Genomic DNA, 16,107 nt, shown 5'->3' on the forward strand with positions numbered 1-16,107 from the left:
CGGAGCTCATTTGCTACTTAGTATTTATACATTATAAAATATCAAGGAATCTGATATGTTTTCTCATTCTCATTGTGAGAAGAAAAGGAGAAAGGCAAAGGGGAAGATTGATTACATCCAGTTTGCTTTGTTTATTTCTGGTTAGAAACTAGGCTGTCAGCTTTCTTTCTCTAAGTTAGCCTGGTAATTGAGCTGATGAGTGGATAGCAGACAGAGCAGCATACTACTAACTGCAGAAAAAGCCAAGGGCCAACTGACTTCAGTTGTCTTTGTACTGTCTAGGCCTTCCTTCATTACATCACAGCATTCTGAGGCTTTTCAACCAATCACAGTGCTGCCTATGGAATAATAAAACAGTTTGAAAGTATAGAAGCATCCATAGCAACCCTAAACAGCATTTGAAATTTACAGCTGGAGAGAGACTGAGACAAGCTCAGGTCTAGGGAGATACTTAGCATTCTTATGCCTCAGAGAGAGAAAACTCCCAGGATGAGTTCTTCTACTTCATCCTCCAAAGTTACAGAGATAGAAGATACAATAGAAAGTCTGGATGAGGATGGTGATGATGATGACGATGACGACGACGACGACGACGATGACGATATGGAGTGCAAGGAACTGGAAGGTTTGAAAGAAGCCTTGGAGAACCTCCGCGGTCTGTCCAGTGAGGAAAAAAATGAAAAGGCGATGCTCCGCTCACGCCTTCAGGAACAGTCTCAGCTCATCTGCATCCTGAAGCGCAGGGCTGATGAAACACTAGAACGCTGTCGGGTCCTGGAGCAGCTTAACACAGAGCTGGAGGAGAAAAGGATGAATGATGCTGAGAGGCTGGAGGCCCAGACACAGCGGACGCTGAAGCTGGAGTCCCGATTCATGGACCTGGCCTCCAATCATGAGGAGATGATCCGTTTTAAGGATGAACACAAGAGGCAGAATGTCAAACTGAGAGAAGAGAATGAAATGCTGAGGAGGGAGAATAGAGAACACTTCAGCCAAGCCCTGAAAGACCAGGAGGCCAAAGTATGTCATCTCACAGCCCAGGGGGAAAAGTTGTCCAAAGAGCTGGAGACTCTGAAGGGGAAATGTGCAGAAGACACCAGCCGAGCCAAAGCCCGGGAGAAGGAGCTCTTGGACCTACAGCAACAGCAAGCCCTCTCCCATGCTAAGGAAACCAGCAACCTGAGAAACCAGCTACAGGCTCTGGAAGACCTGCATCGAAAAACCCTGGCGAAGATGATCAAGAGCGAGGAGAAGCAGAAGGGCTTGAGTTCCGACATGAGCAACCGTCTGGAAAAAGTGACCAAAGAGAAAGAGGAGTTGCTGCAGCTGTCCATGGAGAGGGGCAAAGTGCTTCAGAACAAACAGCTGGAGATCCAGCAGCTGGAAGAAAAGTTAGAGGCAGCAGAGGTTGGCCGGAAAAATGCCCTGGATCGTTTTGAGCAAGAGGCCGCCTTGGTGAATAGCAACCTGAAAGTTCAAGAATTGAGCCGAAAGGTGGAGGGAATCCAGAATGCCTATGATGAGCTTTGGTTGCAGTCTGAAGCCTTCAAAAAGCACAGTCTGGATCTTTTAACCAAAGAGAGGGAGCTCAATGCCAAACTCCGACACCTCTTTCCCTAAGGCAGGCCCCACTTCTGCTGGCCTACTTCTTTGGACTGAAATTTGTGTTTTTTCCTTTATTGGAACAGTTACCAGCATTCCATTTATTATATTTCTATAACACAAAGAGCAGTCTTGAGACTTACTTTATTGTCACCACTCTTTTTCCATCATTTAGCTTTGGTTCCACCTCCTAGAATACAGTTTTGCCAGCATTCATTTGTTTGCCTCTGAAATTAGATCCTTTTCAGAGTATCTTCCCAGCAACTTGTGGCAAGGTCTTTCCAAGCTCCTGGAAATTCATTTTGAACCTTGAGTTGTCCATAATGGGTGAGACTTTCAACTGGTTACAATCTTCAGGGATGTAAAATTATTCTTCATATGTAATGAGATTTCCTGTTTCAAAAATGAAGATTCATACGTTTAATACATACCGAGGGAGGTTTTGATGGCTGTGTGTCTGTCTAGTTTATCTTCCTTAGGTAGTATTATAGATGCATCAGCGGCAATGCTGTCAAGAATGTCTTGTTGGGGAGGGCAAATGCTGTTAATTTTTACTTAGAGTAAATAGACCTTGCCACAGTTAATCAGTACAAGAATTGTGTTCCATGTCAGTAAAATAGTCATTTCTCAGGTAGATTAGAACTAACTCAGTAAGTTCTCAGTTGTGTTTTTTCTTTAATAGAGTCTTCAAATGGGAAATAGTGCAAAAAGCTACAAATTGGTCTAACATTGCCAGCACACTCTGCTAATGGGAGAAAAAGACCTTAATAAATGATGTCTCAGGGAATACAAATTTTTTTATGATGGTTGTGATAGGAGGTGCCTTTTGTGAGATCGTAAGTTTTGTTATTATTGACTATACTGTGCACATTATATACTGGGCTTTTCTATTTCTATTAGTATACTTCTTGCTTTGAAATATTTATGTATTTGGAGTATTGGGATAGGGCTATCTGGACAACAATAGAGCTATAAATAAAGAATATTTCTATATATATTTTGGAAATTTCTTGTGTCTTTAAGGTAGCATATACTTATATGTCTATTTCTCCAAATCCATGTAATCAGATAAAGTAATGAGGCATTATAATGCATACTCCTTAATTTATTTTATAGTATTTTTCTATCTCTCTAGGCCTGACACCCCTTCTATGGTTGCCTTATAAGTATCATCTTTCTAGAGAACCAAAGATTGCAATTATTTCATGTTTTATAGGCAACATTGTTTGGTGGCAGCTTAATAAAGAAATGATCTGAAATTTTATTAGTTTCAAGTTCTAGGGAATTCAAGTTTTTGTGCTTTGTTTTTCAACCACATTTCCCAAACATTTTGGGATATCTTGTCTTTTGACTTTATTGGATAATAATATCAGAGATCAGAATGAGGTTACCATTGTTAGTTGGTAGCTCTTTTTTGAATCTCTGCATGATGAAATAGTGAAACTGGCAAGTTAAGCAGCACTAGTATTGGGGGGTTACAGCTCACTGAAGAGTCATCAACAGATCCCAAAGTATATCCACATCAATTAACACTATTTCTGTTTTGTGTGCAGACCCCACAAATCAATCTCTTTAAAGCTGAGAAATAATTGATAAAAACTGATTTATTGAATGGTGAATATTTCTAAATATAAACACTTCAGTGATTACACTTATTTAGAGGACAGAAATGAAAAGTATGATGGAATTTTAGGATCAACAGAATTCAGAGGTGAATTGAATGCATTGGAACATTTTTTTTTAAAACATTATTTGGTCATTTTCATACATTGTTCATTGGAAACAGATCATTTTCTTCCCCCCCTCACTCCCCCACCACCCCTTCCCTAGCCGATGGGCTATTCATCTGGGTATCACATGTGTCCTTGGCTTTGGAGCATTTCTAATCACCTGATTTTTCTCTTTTTTTTTAATATTTTATTTGATCATTTCCAAGCATTATTCATTAAAGACAAAGATCTTTTTCTTTTCCTCCCCCCCCACCCCCCATAGCTGATGTGTGATTCCACTGGGTATCACATGTCTGATTTTTCTTATATCACCCTTCCATCTAGACTATATTTCCATTCTTTGCCATAAAGATCTGCCAATTTTCTAACAAGAGTTATGATGCCAATTAATTTTCCCCAGCCAATCTATCTTCATCCTCCTGCCTTAGCTGCTACTCTATAAAACTTCAACACTGTGGCATTGTAAATACAGCAATTAAATTGTAGAGGCCATCTAGTCCCATTCCCTATCCAAAACATAAACGCCCTCTAATACTTCCCTAACAAATGGACATCTCATCTCTAACGTGGTTGATGTCAACAATGTGTTACTAATCTGACATGAAATAATGGTACTCATAGGGTCCTTTAAACATTCAAGAATTATTTATTGAGCTTTTACCAAGTATAAGTTAAACAATAGCATCTCCTTGTTGATTCTACGTTTCTTAAGCACAGTGACTGTCATTTTCTCATCTTTAGGCAGTTAAAAGACACAGTGGATTTTAAAGATTAAAATTAATATTCAGTAAATTATATTTTTAAAGTTTTATTAATAATAACTGAAGTAAAAGAACTACCTAAACCCAGTCTGGTCACGAGAGAAGACAGTGAGAGGGAGGAGCTACAGAAGTTATAAAACAATAATGTAACCATGCAAACATGGAGGCACAGGAAAAGGGAAAAGGATTCTAGGTAATACAGAAAGGAATTTGGGATCATGTAGTTTTAGGGATTCAAGAATTTCCAACTATACAGGATAGAGTACTGGACACAAAGTCAGGAAGACCTGAGTTCAAATCTGATCTCAGGCACTTTACTAGGTGTGTGACTCTGGGTAAGACACTTGCTCTCCATCTTCTTCACTTTTCCCATATATAAAAATAGAGATAATAATAGCACCTACTCTCTAGGGCTGTTGCAAGTGCAAAATATTTGTAAAGTGTTTTACAAACCTAAAAGCACTACATAAATGCTATTACAATGATTATTTCCAACCCTAGCACTTAATAGGATGCCTGGCAATATAGTGTGTTTAATGGTTATTGAATTAACCACTCATAGAGCTTCAAGTCTAAAAGGGAAGATAATCTACATTAAAACCTTTAGTTATAATTTCAGATATAATGTGGAATTGCAACAGAGAGGTATAAAGGGTTGTTAAGAAGAGTGAAAAGACCTCTAACCTTGACTTTCCTTCTTAGTTCCAGAACCAAATCTCTCATGCTAGCTAACTGGTTCTATTCATCTGGGTATTCTGCAGGTCCTAAAATGAAACACGTCCAAACTCCACCTTTCCTCCTGCCTCAAAACATGATCTTTCTCTTAATTTCCCAATTTCTCTTCATGAAAAGATTCTAGTAGTTAAATCCACTTGGGAAATGTTAGTCATCTCTGCTTTTCCTTTCGCCCTTATCCCACAAACTTAATCAGTAATAAAGTCCTAGAATCTTAGGTTTGGAAGGAAGGGTCATTAGAAGTCATCCTGTCCAGCCCCTGGCACATAAATCTACATTTTCAAGCAATCACATTACCTCTTCCTGAACTCCACTAGAGATTGGAAGCTCACTGAAGCCCTCCATCAGTTTAGTAGACATGTCATCTTAATTGTTCCGAATTATAGGATTTGTGAGCTGGAAAGGGTTACCTTTTGCTGTAGGACTGTAGAGTTTGAGCCTCCCCAGGCCTCAGTTTTTTCATCTGCCAAATGGAGTTAAATTAGATGGCCTGATTACATGATTTCTAAGCACCTTCCAGCTCTCAACCTATGCGAAAGATTCAAATGGGGCAGAAGAGAGTGTTCCAGTTAGGAGGAAAGTCATAGGCAGAGGCACAGGGACTGGAATATGCATAGTGTGGGGAGAAGAGGGACTCAATCTGTCTAATCTGGTTAGTGGGGGAGGAATAAGGGGCAAAGCAGCTTGGGACCTGACTGGCGAAGGCCTTGAATGCCAAAATGGAACTCCTCACATAAGTACTGAGTACAAAGCAACCCTGGAACATTTCTGGGGCTCTGTTTATTTTCTCAGCTTTCACTTTTCTAAGTGGAGACAGTTCTACTTGCTCTCTATGCTCACAGCTCACAGAAATTCTTGCTGTCTGAAATGTCCACACCATCAAGGAATCAGAAGGAAAAACCCATTTAGGATCTCAGTGTCCCTTTGCCTTTGGTAGAGGGATCTTAGAGATCATCTAGCCTAGGGAATGACAAATCACTTTTTGTATCCCAAAGAGTTAAGAATGATTTTTTTTTTGCCTTTTAAAATTTTATTGTATTTTTAAAATGTAAAAATCATTCTTAGCTGGGGCAGTTAATTTGAAAAAAAAAAGCATCACCAGGATGTGGTCCTTTAGCTATAATTTGCCAACCCCAGGTTTAGTCTGCCCACCCCGATTTTATAAGTGAGGAACTGAGGCGTTCCAGAATTAAACAACTTTGAGGCACACCCAAATTGTTATGCTAAACCCAAATCTGCCTATTTTCAATTTTCTCATCACTTTTTGCTTTCTGTCCTCATTGTTACCTTCTAGTTTAAATCATTAGTTCATTCCCTGAACTATTGTAACTAATCTAACAAAGCATTTTTTAAGTGCCTAATATATTCAAAGCACTTGGATAGGTGTCAAAGATACAAAATGAAAAATCCAATCATCAAATCACTTATATTCTCCTATTGTCATCCTTGTTAGTCATTTTCAGTTGTGTCCAGCTCTTTGTGATGCCTTTTAGGGAGGTCATAACAAAGATACTGCAGTGCTCTGTCATTTCCTTCTCCAACTCATTTTAAGAAAGCAGAAATGAGGCAGATAGGGTTAAGTGACTTGCCTAGGATCATCCAGCTAGTAATTCTCTGAGGCCAGATTTAAAGTCTTCTTAGCTCCATAACTAGCACACTGGCCACCATATCACCTAGCTGCCCCTTCTCAACCATGCCGCTGTGGACCGAAACCTCTGCATTTCTTCCAGGCTCGGACCTTCAGAGTCTCTGGATCATTCCTCTATCACACCCACATTGTTCCAAGAAGGCACTGTATGAAAATATTTCAGTCTACATTTTGGATCCATTAGCATGTAGCAAGTACCTATTATATGTCAGGGAATTCACCAGGTACTAGAAATACAAAGACAAAAATGTAGGGGCAGGTAGGTAGCTCAGTGGACTGAGAGCCAGACCCAGAGAGGGAAGGTCCTAGGTTCAAATCCAACATCAAATACTTCCCAGCTATGTGATCCTGGGCAAGTCACTTAATCTCCCTTGCCTAACCCTTACCACTGTTCTATATTTATTCTAAGACAGAAGGCAAGGGTTTAAAAAGAAAAAGGCAAAAAAGAGACAGTTCTTGCTCTCAAGGAGCTTATATTCTGCTGGAAGGAAAAAGTACAATATACAGATAAATCAATATATACCTATTTTTTCCCTGTTGGGATGTGTGATTTCATTGTTATAAGGAACAGACCAGCAACTCTCCTTCAATTCAGTTTATTAGATAATTGTCTAGGACACTAAGAGGTAAAATGATGTATATAGGGTCACAAAGCCAACAGATGTCAGAAACAGGACTTCAGCACATATCATTTTGACTCAAGACTGCAACTTATATAAAATATATATGACATAAAAATAATTTTGATGGAAATGAGGGATCAGCACTATCTAGAGGGCATAGGAAAGGTTTTCCTAGAGGAGATGGCACCAACTAAGTCTCGAAGGGAATTAGGATTCCAAAAGGCAGAGGAGGAAAAGAAGCAGAGCATTCTAGGTATGAGTGACAGCTGTGCAAAGATGGAAGATAAAATGACAAATATGGGGAATGGAAAGCAAGCCAGCTTGGCTGGAAACTGGTGTATGAATGGGAAATAATGGGAAATCAGTCTGAAAAGAAAGGCTAGAGACATTATGAAGTCAGTGAAGATTTATTAAGAGCCTACTATGTGCTGGAGTTACAGAGACAAATGACAGTTCTTGCTCTTAAGGAGCTTACATCATAAATGCCAAACAAAGGAATTTATTTCATACTAGAAGCAAAGGGAGAATTGTTGAAGCTTCTTAAGCAAGGGAGCGATGTGATTGTTCTTTAGTTGATCAGTAGTGTCTGACTGTGACCCCATTTGGGGTTTTCTTGGCAGAGATACTGAAACAGTTTGCCATTTCCTTCTCCAGTTCATTTTACAGATGAAGAAACTGAGGCAGACAAGGTTAACTGATTTGTCCAGGATCCCATAGCTAGTAAGTGCCTGAGTCCAGATCTGTACTTAGATTCTCCAGAATCCAGGGCCATCACTCTATCCACTGTGCTGCCTAGCTGATGTGATTAGAATTGTGCTTTCTGAATACCAGTTTGGTAGCTGTATATAGAAAGGTGAGACCACCCTTGTCAGAAGACCAATTAGGAAGCTATTATAAGAGTCCAGGTGAGAACTAAGGGCTGAACATATGGGTCTAGAGGAAGGGATATGGTGAGAGATAATGTGTACATGGGATGATCCTTTGAACATTTAACAGCTTGGGGGAGGGAGGCAGAATCATGAAAGGCTGCCTATAGGGGATGGTACGTGAGTTAAACCCTCCAGAACCTATGGATTCCAGGAGGCAGAGAAGTGACGAAGAAGAGTCTATTGTCATTATCTAACCAGATTCCCTGCCCTCTACTCTTTTCTCCTTTCAATCCAAATATAACATGCTGCCAGGCTAAATTCCCTAAAGCAAAGCTTTAGATATTTCCAGGCTTGGGGACAAGTGGATGGCTTCTAACTACCCTCTTCCCATGCAACTGGTAGCTGTGGCTGGGGCACTTTGTTTCTGTACCATAGAGTAGTGGCAGAAGTCTATTTGGACTTGGGATCAGGCTGGGTTCAAACTGCAAGTCCAACCATAGGCAAAGTCACTTCACTTCATTTGTAAAGTGAGAATGAATAGCACTTGTATTCCATGCTTCATTGGGCATATTGTAAGGAAAGTAATTTTTATACTATAAAATGCTCTAGAAATAGGAGTTATTTTTATTGTTTTGTTCCTGGACACTTGTTATCCATGATGCTATTTCCTTAACAGCCTTGGTGGCAGCTGTTATATGTCAATGTTGTCCCTCTCCCACCCTCACCCTCCATTTCCATAAGGAGAGAGTTCATGTTCCCTCAGAGGGGTAAGAGTATTTATTTATAGTTTAGGTGTTTGTAATTGTCCACCACTCCCCAAATTGAACAGAATTTACCCACCGGAGGATACTTAATTATTTCCAAATGAGGACATGTCTGGTCCTTCAAGGTGTAGACTGCATCTGAGAGAAATTTGTTTCTTCTCCCAAATAGTCCCTATTATTATTAGCCACACAGAAATTTCCTGAAATGAATAACATTTAGATACTTTCAGGTGAGGATATTTCCTCTACCAATGCATATGGTTACTCCTTCATGACTTAAAAGTTAATTCTTTTCTTGAGTTGCCACAGCCTTTGGTAATTACTAGTAGGCATTTGACACCTTGTGGATGTGTATATAGTACAGTATGCTCATTATAATTTTCTCCATCAGATTTCTTTCAAATTGTCTCCCATCAATAGAATTCAGTAGACCTGATAGGTCTAAGTTTCCCTATGTTTCTAGTTTGCACATTGCCATAAAGACCTGAGGCCCTTAAGAGTCTTCCTTATTCCTCTTTTCTACTCTCATCATTAAACTCATCTAGATTTCTTTTTTCACTGACTACTCCAACTAGTGTTGTTCACAACATTGATACATGGGCTAGGAAACAAATTGGGGTTTATAGCTAAAAAGGAGATAAGTAAGACCTGACATTTAATTGGAGAGGGAAAAGTTTGGCAGAGGCATTGTGGGAAATAAGATAGGGAGTCAACAAAAGAGAAATACAAGGACTGTAGAGTAGCAGCAAGGACCTACCTGAAGGTACATAGCCAGCTAACTAGTTAAAAAATACTAAATTCCTACCAGGTGTCAGGCAATGAGCCAAGTGCTAGGGGACACAAAAAAAGGGAAAAGAAAGTCCCTGCCTCAAAGACTTTAGCTTCTAATGAAGAAGACAAAATTCTTTTTTTCTTTGTCCATTGTCTTTATTTTAACTGTAGAAATATGAATACAAAAGTCAAAATGGCCCAAGTATTAATATTGTAAATAGTTTCCTGGGTTTCAGTTTAACAGTACTTTTAAATTTAAAGGAACTCTGATTATTCCTAAATTGTAACATCAAGGAAAACTGAAGAATTTTTTCAAAGGCATCATTAATGTGTGGTTTTCCTTTTAGGAATTCCCAAAAGAAAGAAAACATCTAAACATCTGACAAAAAGTTATTTTTTAAAAGTCAAACAAAGACTATGTACTATGATTAATCTTATGAATCAAATGAAAAAATTGCTTTCTTTATTCAAGTAATATATTAATAAACTCTATGGAAAAGAAGAACCAGGAGTTTTTCATTTAACTTTAACAATAGAAAACAAAAAAGTCAGGCATTGTCTGTTATTCTTGGCCCCCTTGAAATTCTGTTACTTTTGGTTTTGTTTTCTTTTTTAATGTATAATTTGTATCAATGTATATGCAAGTTTTGTTCTAGTTCTATCATTCTCACACTTCTTTACCATAAACAGGCCTTTCAAGATTTTCTTATATTTATAGTTCTTGGTGTTAAGTTGGACATACCAAAGTAGTCAGAAAAACCACTCTTCAATCAGGAATAGGGATAAGGTCCAATATTGGCCACCACACGGAGCCTACATCCTGGGGGCTCTGGGAACTGTATCTCTGGGAGAAGGCAGCCTAATAAATGCCAGCTCCAATGCCAACTCTGCCCTGGGAGAGAACACCATGCTAAGTGCCAACCCCCTAGAGAAACAGATCCTGGGGGTCCCTTTATGCCTTCGGGGAATTAGGTAAGGCAAATCTGCATAGACAAACCACAAAGGGGTTGCAAAAGGATTTGTAGCCAGCCTCAGGGGTATCACCCAGGGGTCACTATAGCAGTTACAAAGGCAAGGGACACACTCAGGAGCTGGGCTCCTGAGAGAAGTTTCTAAAACAAAAATAAAAGACACTCAATTTGGGACTATGTCCACAAAACCCACTCACACGTGGGTCTCCAAACAGTTCAAAGCCTACAGTTCAAACCTGGTACCAGAGTTTCTCAAAAAAGGTTGGGGTAGGGGGCAGCTGGGTAGCTCAGTGGATTGAGAGTCAGGCCTAGAGATGGGAGGTCCTAGGTTCAAATTTGACCTCAGACACTTCCCAGCAGTGTGACCCTGGGCAAGTCACTTAACCCCCATTGCCTAGCCCTTACCACTCTTCTGCCTTGGAACCAATACACAGTATTGACTCCAAGACGGAAGGTAAGGGTTTTATTTTAAAAAAAAAAAAAGGTAGGGGTAAACTGAGGCATCCAAATTTCATGCTGACATTGGTTTTTTTTAAAAGTTATAATATTCTACTACATTAACATAATTTATTCAACTCTTCTTCAGGCATTGCACAATAGGTTGCTTTCATTTTTCTTATTATTAATAGAATGAATGAATATTTTCATAGAGCATGAATATTTTGGAACTAATATGCCTTTCCCTCCACTCTTTTTATGATATCTTTAGGATTAAATATTTTAGTAAAGAAATTGCTGGGTTAAAATATATGATCATTCTTTTACAAGCAAGGTATAATGGGAAAAAAGTTTTGGATTTGGAGCTGGAGAAACTGGGTTCAAATTTTACTACTTAATGTCTGTGACCATAGGCAAGTTATTTTCCCTGGGGGAAGTCCTAAAAGTGGAGCATGGAGAACTATTGATATGTCTTTAATTTCTAGATCTAGGAAAAATGTTTGCATCAATCTACAGATCCCACTAAGATTGATCAGAATGCCTGTTTCCAAAGTCTAACATCATTTTTTATCACTTGTTCCCTTATGTTTGCTATTCTAATGGTACATTGATGTTCTCTTAGTGAGCTTTTCTTGGCCTTCATGTAATTATTAAGGGTTTATGCTGTGTTCTTCAACAATTCTCATCATATTCTTTGAACACTGATCCTCTGGAGAATGTATTTAAAACCTTCATCAGGAAGAAAGTGAAAGAGTCTCTCAGTCCCTGGAGTGAGAGGAGAGAAAGGTGATGTCAGAAAGCTCTAAAAGTGAAAGGAAGAGATTAGAGAGAGAAACAGAGAAGTAGAGATAGAAATACACAGAAAATGGGAGAGGAAAGAGAGGACAGAGAAGTGGGAGAGAAGGGGGAGGGAGAAAAAGAAGAGAAAGAATAGAGGAGAGAGAGAGAGACAGGCAGAGAGACACACACAGAGAATCTTTTCTAAAATAAAATGGAAGAGCCTGAACTCTGCAACTGTTCTTAGAGATCCTTCTAAGCTAGGAAAAACAAAAACTCAAAATCACATTTCTCAGATAAGAAACAAAAGAAAAAATAAGAATCCAAGAAAAAGAGAAAGAGAGACATAGCACTTAAAGTCTATCTCTGTTTTTCAATACTATTTTTCAAGCTGCAGAATATATCATGTCACCAGGTTAATCCTAGGGTGATGAGTTGGTTTTTGTTTTTTTTTTTTTGGTCACAAGAACTGAGACCAAATTATGGAGGAGTTCAAGTCTATTGGAGAAGAGAGCACCCATACTAATAAAATTTCAGGTCCTTGAGGTATTGAATTGGGAGCAGAAACCATAGATATCATTGTCACTCCCTCCTTTTCCATCTAAGTATGTATGTACTAGGAAGGGCTCTTTGTTCTATTGTATCTCTTTTTGTTGTAGTTTGTCCTTGTAAACATTTGTTTCTTTTCAATTTATCCAAGATAGCTAGTTTACAGAAAATCAGTCATTGAAAGAGCAATCTGGTGTCTTTGGTTATTTTACAGTTTTATCAGTGACTTGGAATAATAGCATAGATGAAAATGCTCATCAAATGTTTAGCCACAGAAGCTTGAAGAGAGAGCTAATGTATTGGCTAACCCTTAAGATTATTAAAAAAAAGTGTGAGGGAGCAACATCTAACAAGATAAGAGTCTAGTGACAATTGAGGGTTTTTTAATTAGTTCAGGAGGATGAGATGGGAAAAGTGTGACTAAATAGTAATGCTTTGAAAAGATCTAGGCATTTTAGTGAACTACAAGCTCAATATAAGTCAGCAGTGTGATGTGGCAGCCAAAAATGCTGATAACAGCTAAACTGAGAGGCATTGCTTCCAGGAATAAAGAAATACTAATTGTATTCTCTGAGGCTTTCCTCAGACTACCTCTGATGTAGTGTTTGCTTCTAGGTGACACAGTTTAAGAAAGGACATTAATGAGCTGGAAAGTAGCCAAAGAAGGCGATCAGGATAGTAAAGGATCTTGATCTGATGTCATATGAAAATGAGATGAAGTAACTGGGAATGTTTAGCTTGGAAAAGAAAGGATTGGGGGGCAGCCCGGTGGTTCAGGGGATTGAGAGCCAGGCCTAGACATGGGAGGTCCTAGGTTCAAATTTGTCCTCAGATGCTTCCTAGTTGTGTGACCCTGGGCAAGTCTTTTAACTGCCTCTGCCTAGCCCTTACTGCTCTTCTGTCTTAGAACCAATACACAGTAGTGATTCTAAGACAGAAGGTAAGAGTTTAAAAGGAAAAGAAAAGAAAAGAAGGAAAGGAGAGGAGAGGAGAGGAGAGGAGAGGAGAGGAGAGGAGAGGAGAGGAGAGGAGAGGAGAGGAGAGGAGAGGAGAGGAGAGGAGAGGAGAGGAGAGGAGAGGAGAGGAGAGGAGAGGAGAGGAGAGGAGAGGAGAGGAGAGGAGAGAGGGGAGGGGAGGGGAGGGGAGGGGAGGGGAGGGGAAGAGAGGCGAGGAGAGGAGAGGGGAGAGGGGAGGGGAGGGGAGGGGAGGGGAGGGGAGGGGAGAAGAAGGATTCAAGGGGAATGTGGCAGCCAATCTAAAATATTTGAAGGACCTTGAAGAAGTATTAGATTTGTTAGTTTGAGAAAGCAGGAATAGAAGAGCTGAGCAAGAAACTATAAGGGAAAAATTGTGCCTAAATATGAGAAAAAAACTTCCTAACACTTGGAACTATCGGAAGTTAGAATGGAAGGTCTTGCGAGATAGTCAGTTTTCTCATATTAGAGGTTTTCCAACAAAGATTGGATAGCCATTGGGCTTGTAGTCTAGAATGGAAATGCTTTTCTCATCATGTGTTAGACTATATGGCTGTTCAATTCTGTGATTCAGAGGATTTTGCAGAGAAGGGAATTAGCATGGGGGGGGGGGACATTTTTACATTTGTCTTGTATCAGATCCCACTCAGGGAATTACAGATAGATTTTTGTTGTAACTTGTTTCTCTTAATCCTGTTTTTATCCTGAGTAGGGTTTGGTCCCAGGATTGTCAGTTCACTCACTGTCTTCATGCCATTCCAAGGGCCTGTGGGTCTGCCCCTTTCAACATAGAGGAGCCTTTCAAGGGAAGAGAGCAATGAAGCTTTCAGAAAAGCCTTATCATCACCTTAACACAGCGCCTCTAGTCCTTCTTAGAGTCCATATCTATATCTATATCGATACTGATATCGATATCTATACCTATATCTATATCTATATATCTAAAGACCAAATTTAACATTTAGATGTGCCACTCAAGACCATTATTATATCTTCAATATTTCTTTTTTTTTAAACCCTTACCTTCCATCTTGGAATCAATATTATGTATTGGTTCCAAGGCAGAAGAGTGGTAAGGGCTAGGCAATGGGGGTCAATGTGACCCTGACTTGCCCAGGGTCACTCAGCTGGGAAGTGTTTGAGGCCACATTTGAACCTAGGACCTCCCTATCTAGACCTGACTCTCAGTCCACTGAGCTACCCAGCTGTCCTCTCAATATTTCTTCATGAACATTTCAATAAGCCAGTAGAACAGATTATATGTAGAACATCAGTAACGTTTTTTTTAAAAGAGGAAGAAAAAGCTCAGCCTCTTTATCTTTTATAATTAAAAAGAAAAGACAAAGAAAACCTTCAAAAACCCTAGACTATATGAGGCATCTTTGGGGGTGAGTGAATAAATGGTAACCAGGAGCAGAAAATGCTTATTGAAAATGAAAATTCCTCTGAGAAATTTTTTACCTCAAAATTCAATGTAACTGAATCCTACAACCACATTCATAAAGAAACTATGACTCAAAGTGGTTGGCCCTCTCCTCCTCAACAAACTCTGTATCCAATCCTCTTCTCGTTTCCCAGAAAAAACTCAAAGAAAATATCTCTTGTGTAAGGTTAACCCTTTGAACGTCCTTTGAAACAATAAGAATATACCAGGTACTATTCTATGTTTTGGGCATACAAAGACAAATTAAATAGTCCCTTCCCTTAAAGAGACTACATTCTTTCTAAGGAAATAATATGTTCACATATAGGTAAATTCAGAGTATAGTAGGCCCCCATATTCCGAGGGGATATATTTGAAGACCTACTGCTGATGGATGAAACCTTGAGTACCTGCAAAATCCTGATGAATGTGTGTGTGTGTGTGTGTGTGTGTGTGTGTGTGTGTGTGTGTACACTCTCTTTCTTCCTGCTCTGATTTTTAGATTTTCTCCATCTTTCTTAGTCTAGCATCCAGGAATGTACACATCCACACTACAGTGGCATGTGCTAGCAAGTGACAAATCAGAAACAACTGACTGTCCCCTGGGCTGTCCTAAGCCAAGTTTGAGCCACCATTGGCACATGTGAGACACAGGAAGTGATGTAGAGAACTGCCTTTGGAGTTCTCGTGACTTCCTGTGAGGAGGCTGGGGGCCAGTTCCATCCTGGAACTTGAGCCTGGAGGAGCTGCCTCAGACAGCTTCCTTGAGATGGTCACATGGTGAGTGATAAGACTGACTTACCTTTCCCTTGGCTCTCAGGGGAAAGCCAACCTTGGCCAAGACCTTGAACTCCTGCCTGGCTTAGCCTGAGCCAGTTTAACTGAGAACAGTTTAAACTAACTCTTCCCCCCCCTCTTAATTTCCTCCTCTTATTGTAATTAAATCACCATAAAATTCCATTCTGACTTGAGTGTTTCATTTAGGATTTAAGAAATTAAATCCTTGGAGATCAATAATTTTTACATTCAGTCTCAACCCTAAATTTACCCCTTACAGTCTGGAGATCACACCTGACACTGCTCATGCTCCTCAGCTTGGAGTTCCATTGCCTCCCATCCACCTCTTGCCTCCACTAAAAAAAAAAATGAAAGTGGAAGCAGGCACTGGCCTAGCCACAGGCAGACTTCTGATACTTCTCCAGAGGATTTCCAGTGCTTCCTGGGGGGGGGGGGGGCCCTTCAGTGCTTCCATTACCTGCAGATAACTGAAACCTCAGAAAGCAAAATCTCAGATAATGGGGGCTCTACTATATATACAACTGCAAGGTAATTTAAGATTAAAATTAATATACAAGAACTCCAAGTATCATATTTTATAAGATTTATTAATAATCACTTGAAATAGAAGAAATAAAAAGAACAAAAGTAAAGCCTGAGTAAAAAAACACCCAAGTAAAATTCTCCTGCCTCTC

At 39.5% G+C, this 16,107-nt stretch overlaps 1 protein-coding gene across 1 annotated transcript; it reads left to right on the forward strand.

Annotated features, from left to right (window-relative positions):
* Positions 1-362: 362 nt before the first annotated feature.
* On the forward strand, positions 363-2,597 carry CCDC89 (coiled-coil domain containing 89). The gene has a single exon (XM_001376806.4). The coding sequence runs from the start codon at positions 463-465 to the stop codon at positions 1,618-1,620; it is 1,158 nt and encodes a 385-aa protein (XP_001376843.2). The 5' UTR covers positions 363-462; the 3' UTR covers positions 1,621-2,597.
* The last annotated feature ends 13,510 nt before the right edge of the window (positions 2,598-16,107 follow it).

The sequence above is a fragment of the Monodelphis domestica genome, chromosome 4 (genome assembly GCF_027887165.1).
Source record: "Monodelphis domestica isolate mMonDom1 chromosome 4, mMonDom1.pri, whole genome shotgun sequence".
NCBI classification, from domain to species: Eukaryota; Metazoa; Chordata; class Mammalia; order Didelphimorphia; family Didelphidae; genus Monodelphis; species Monodelphis domestica.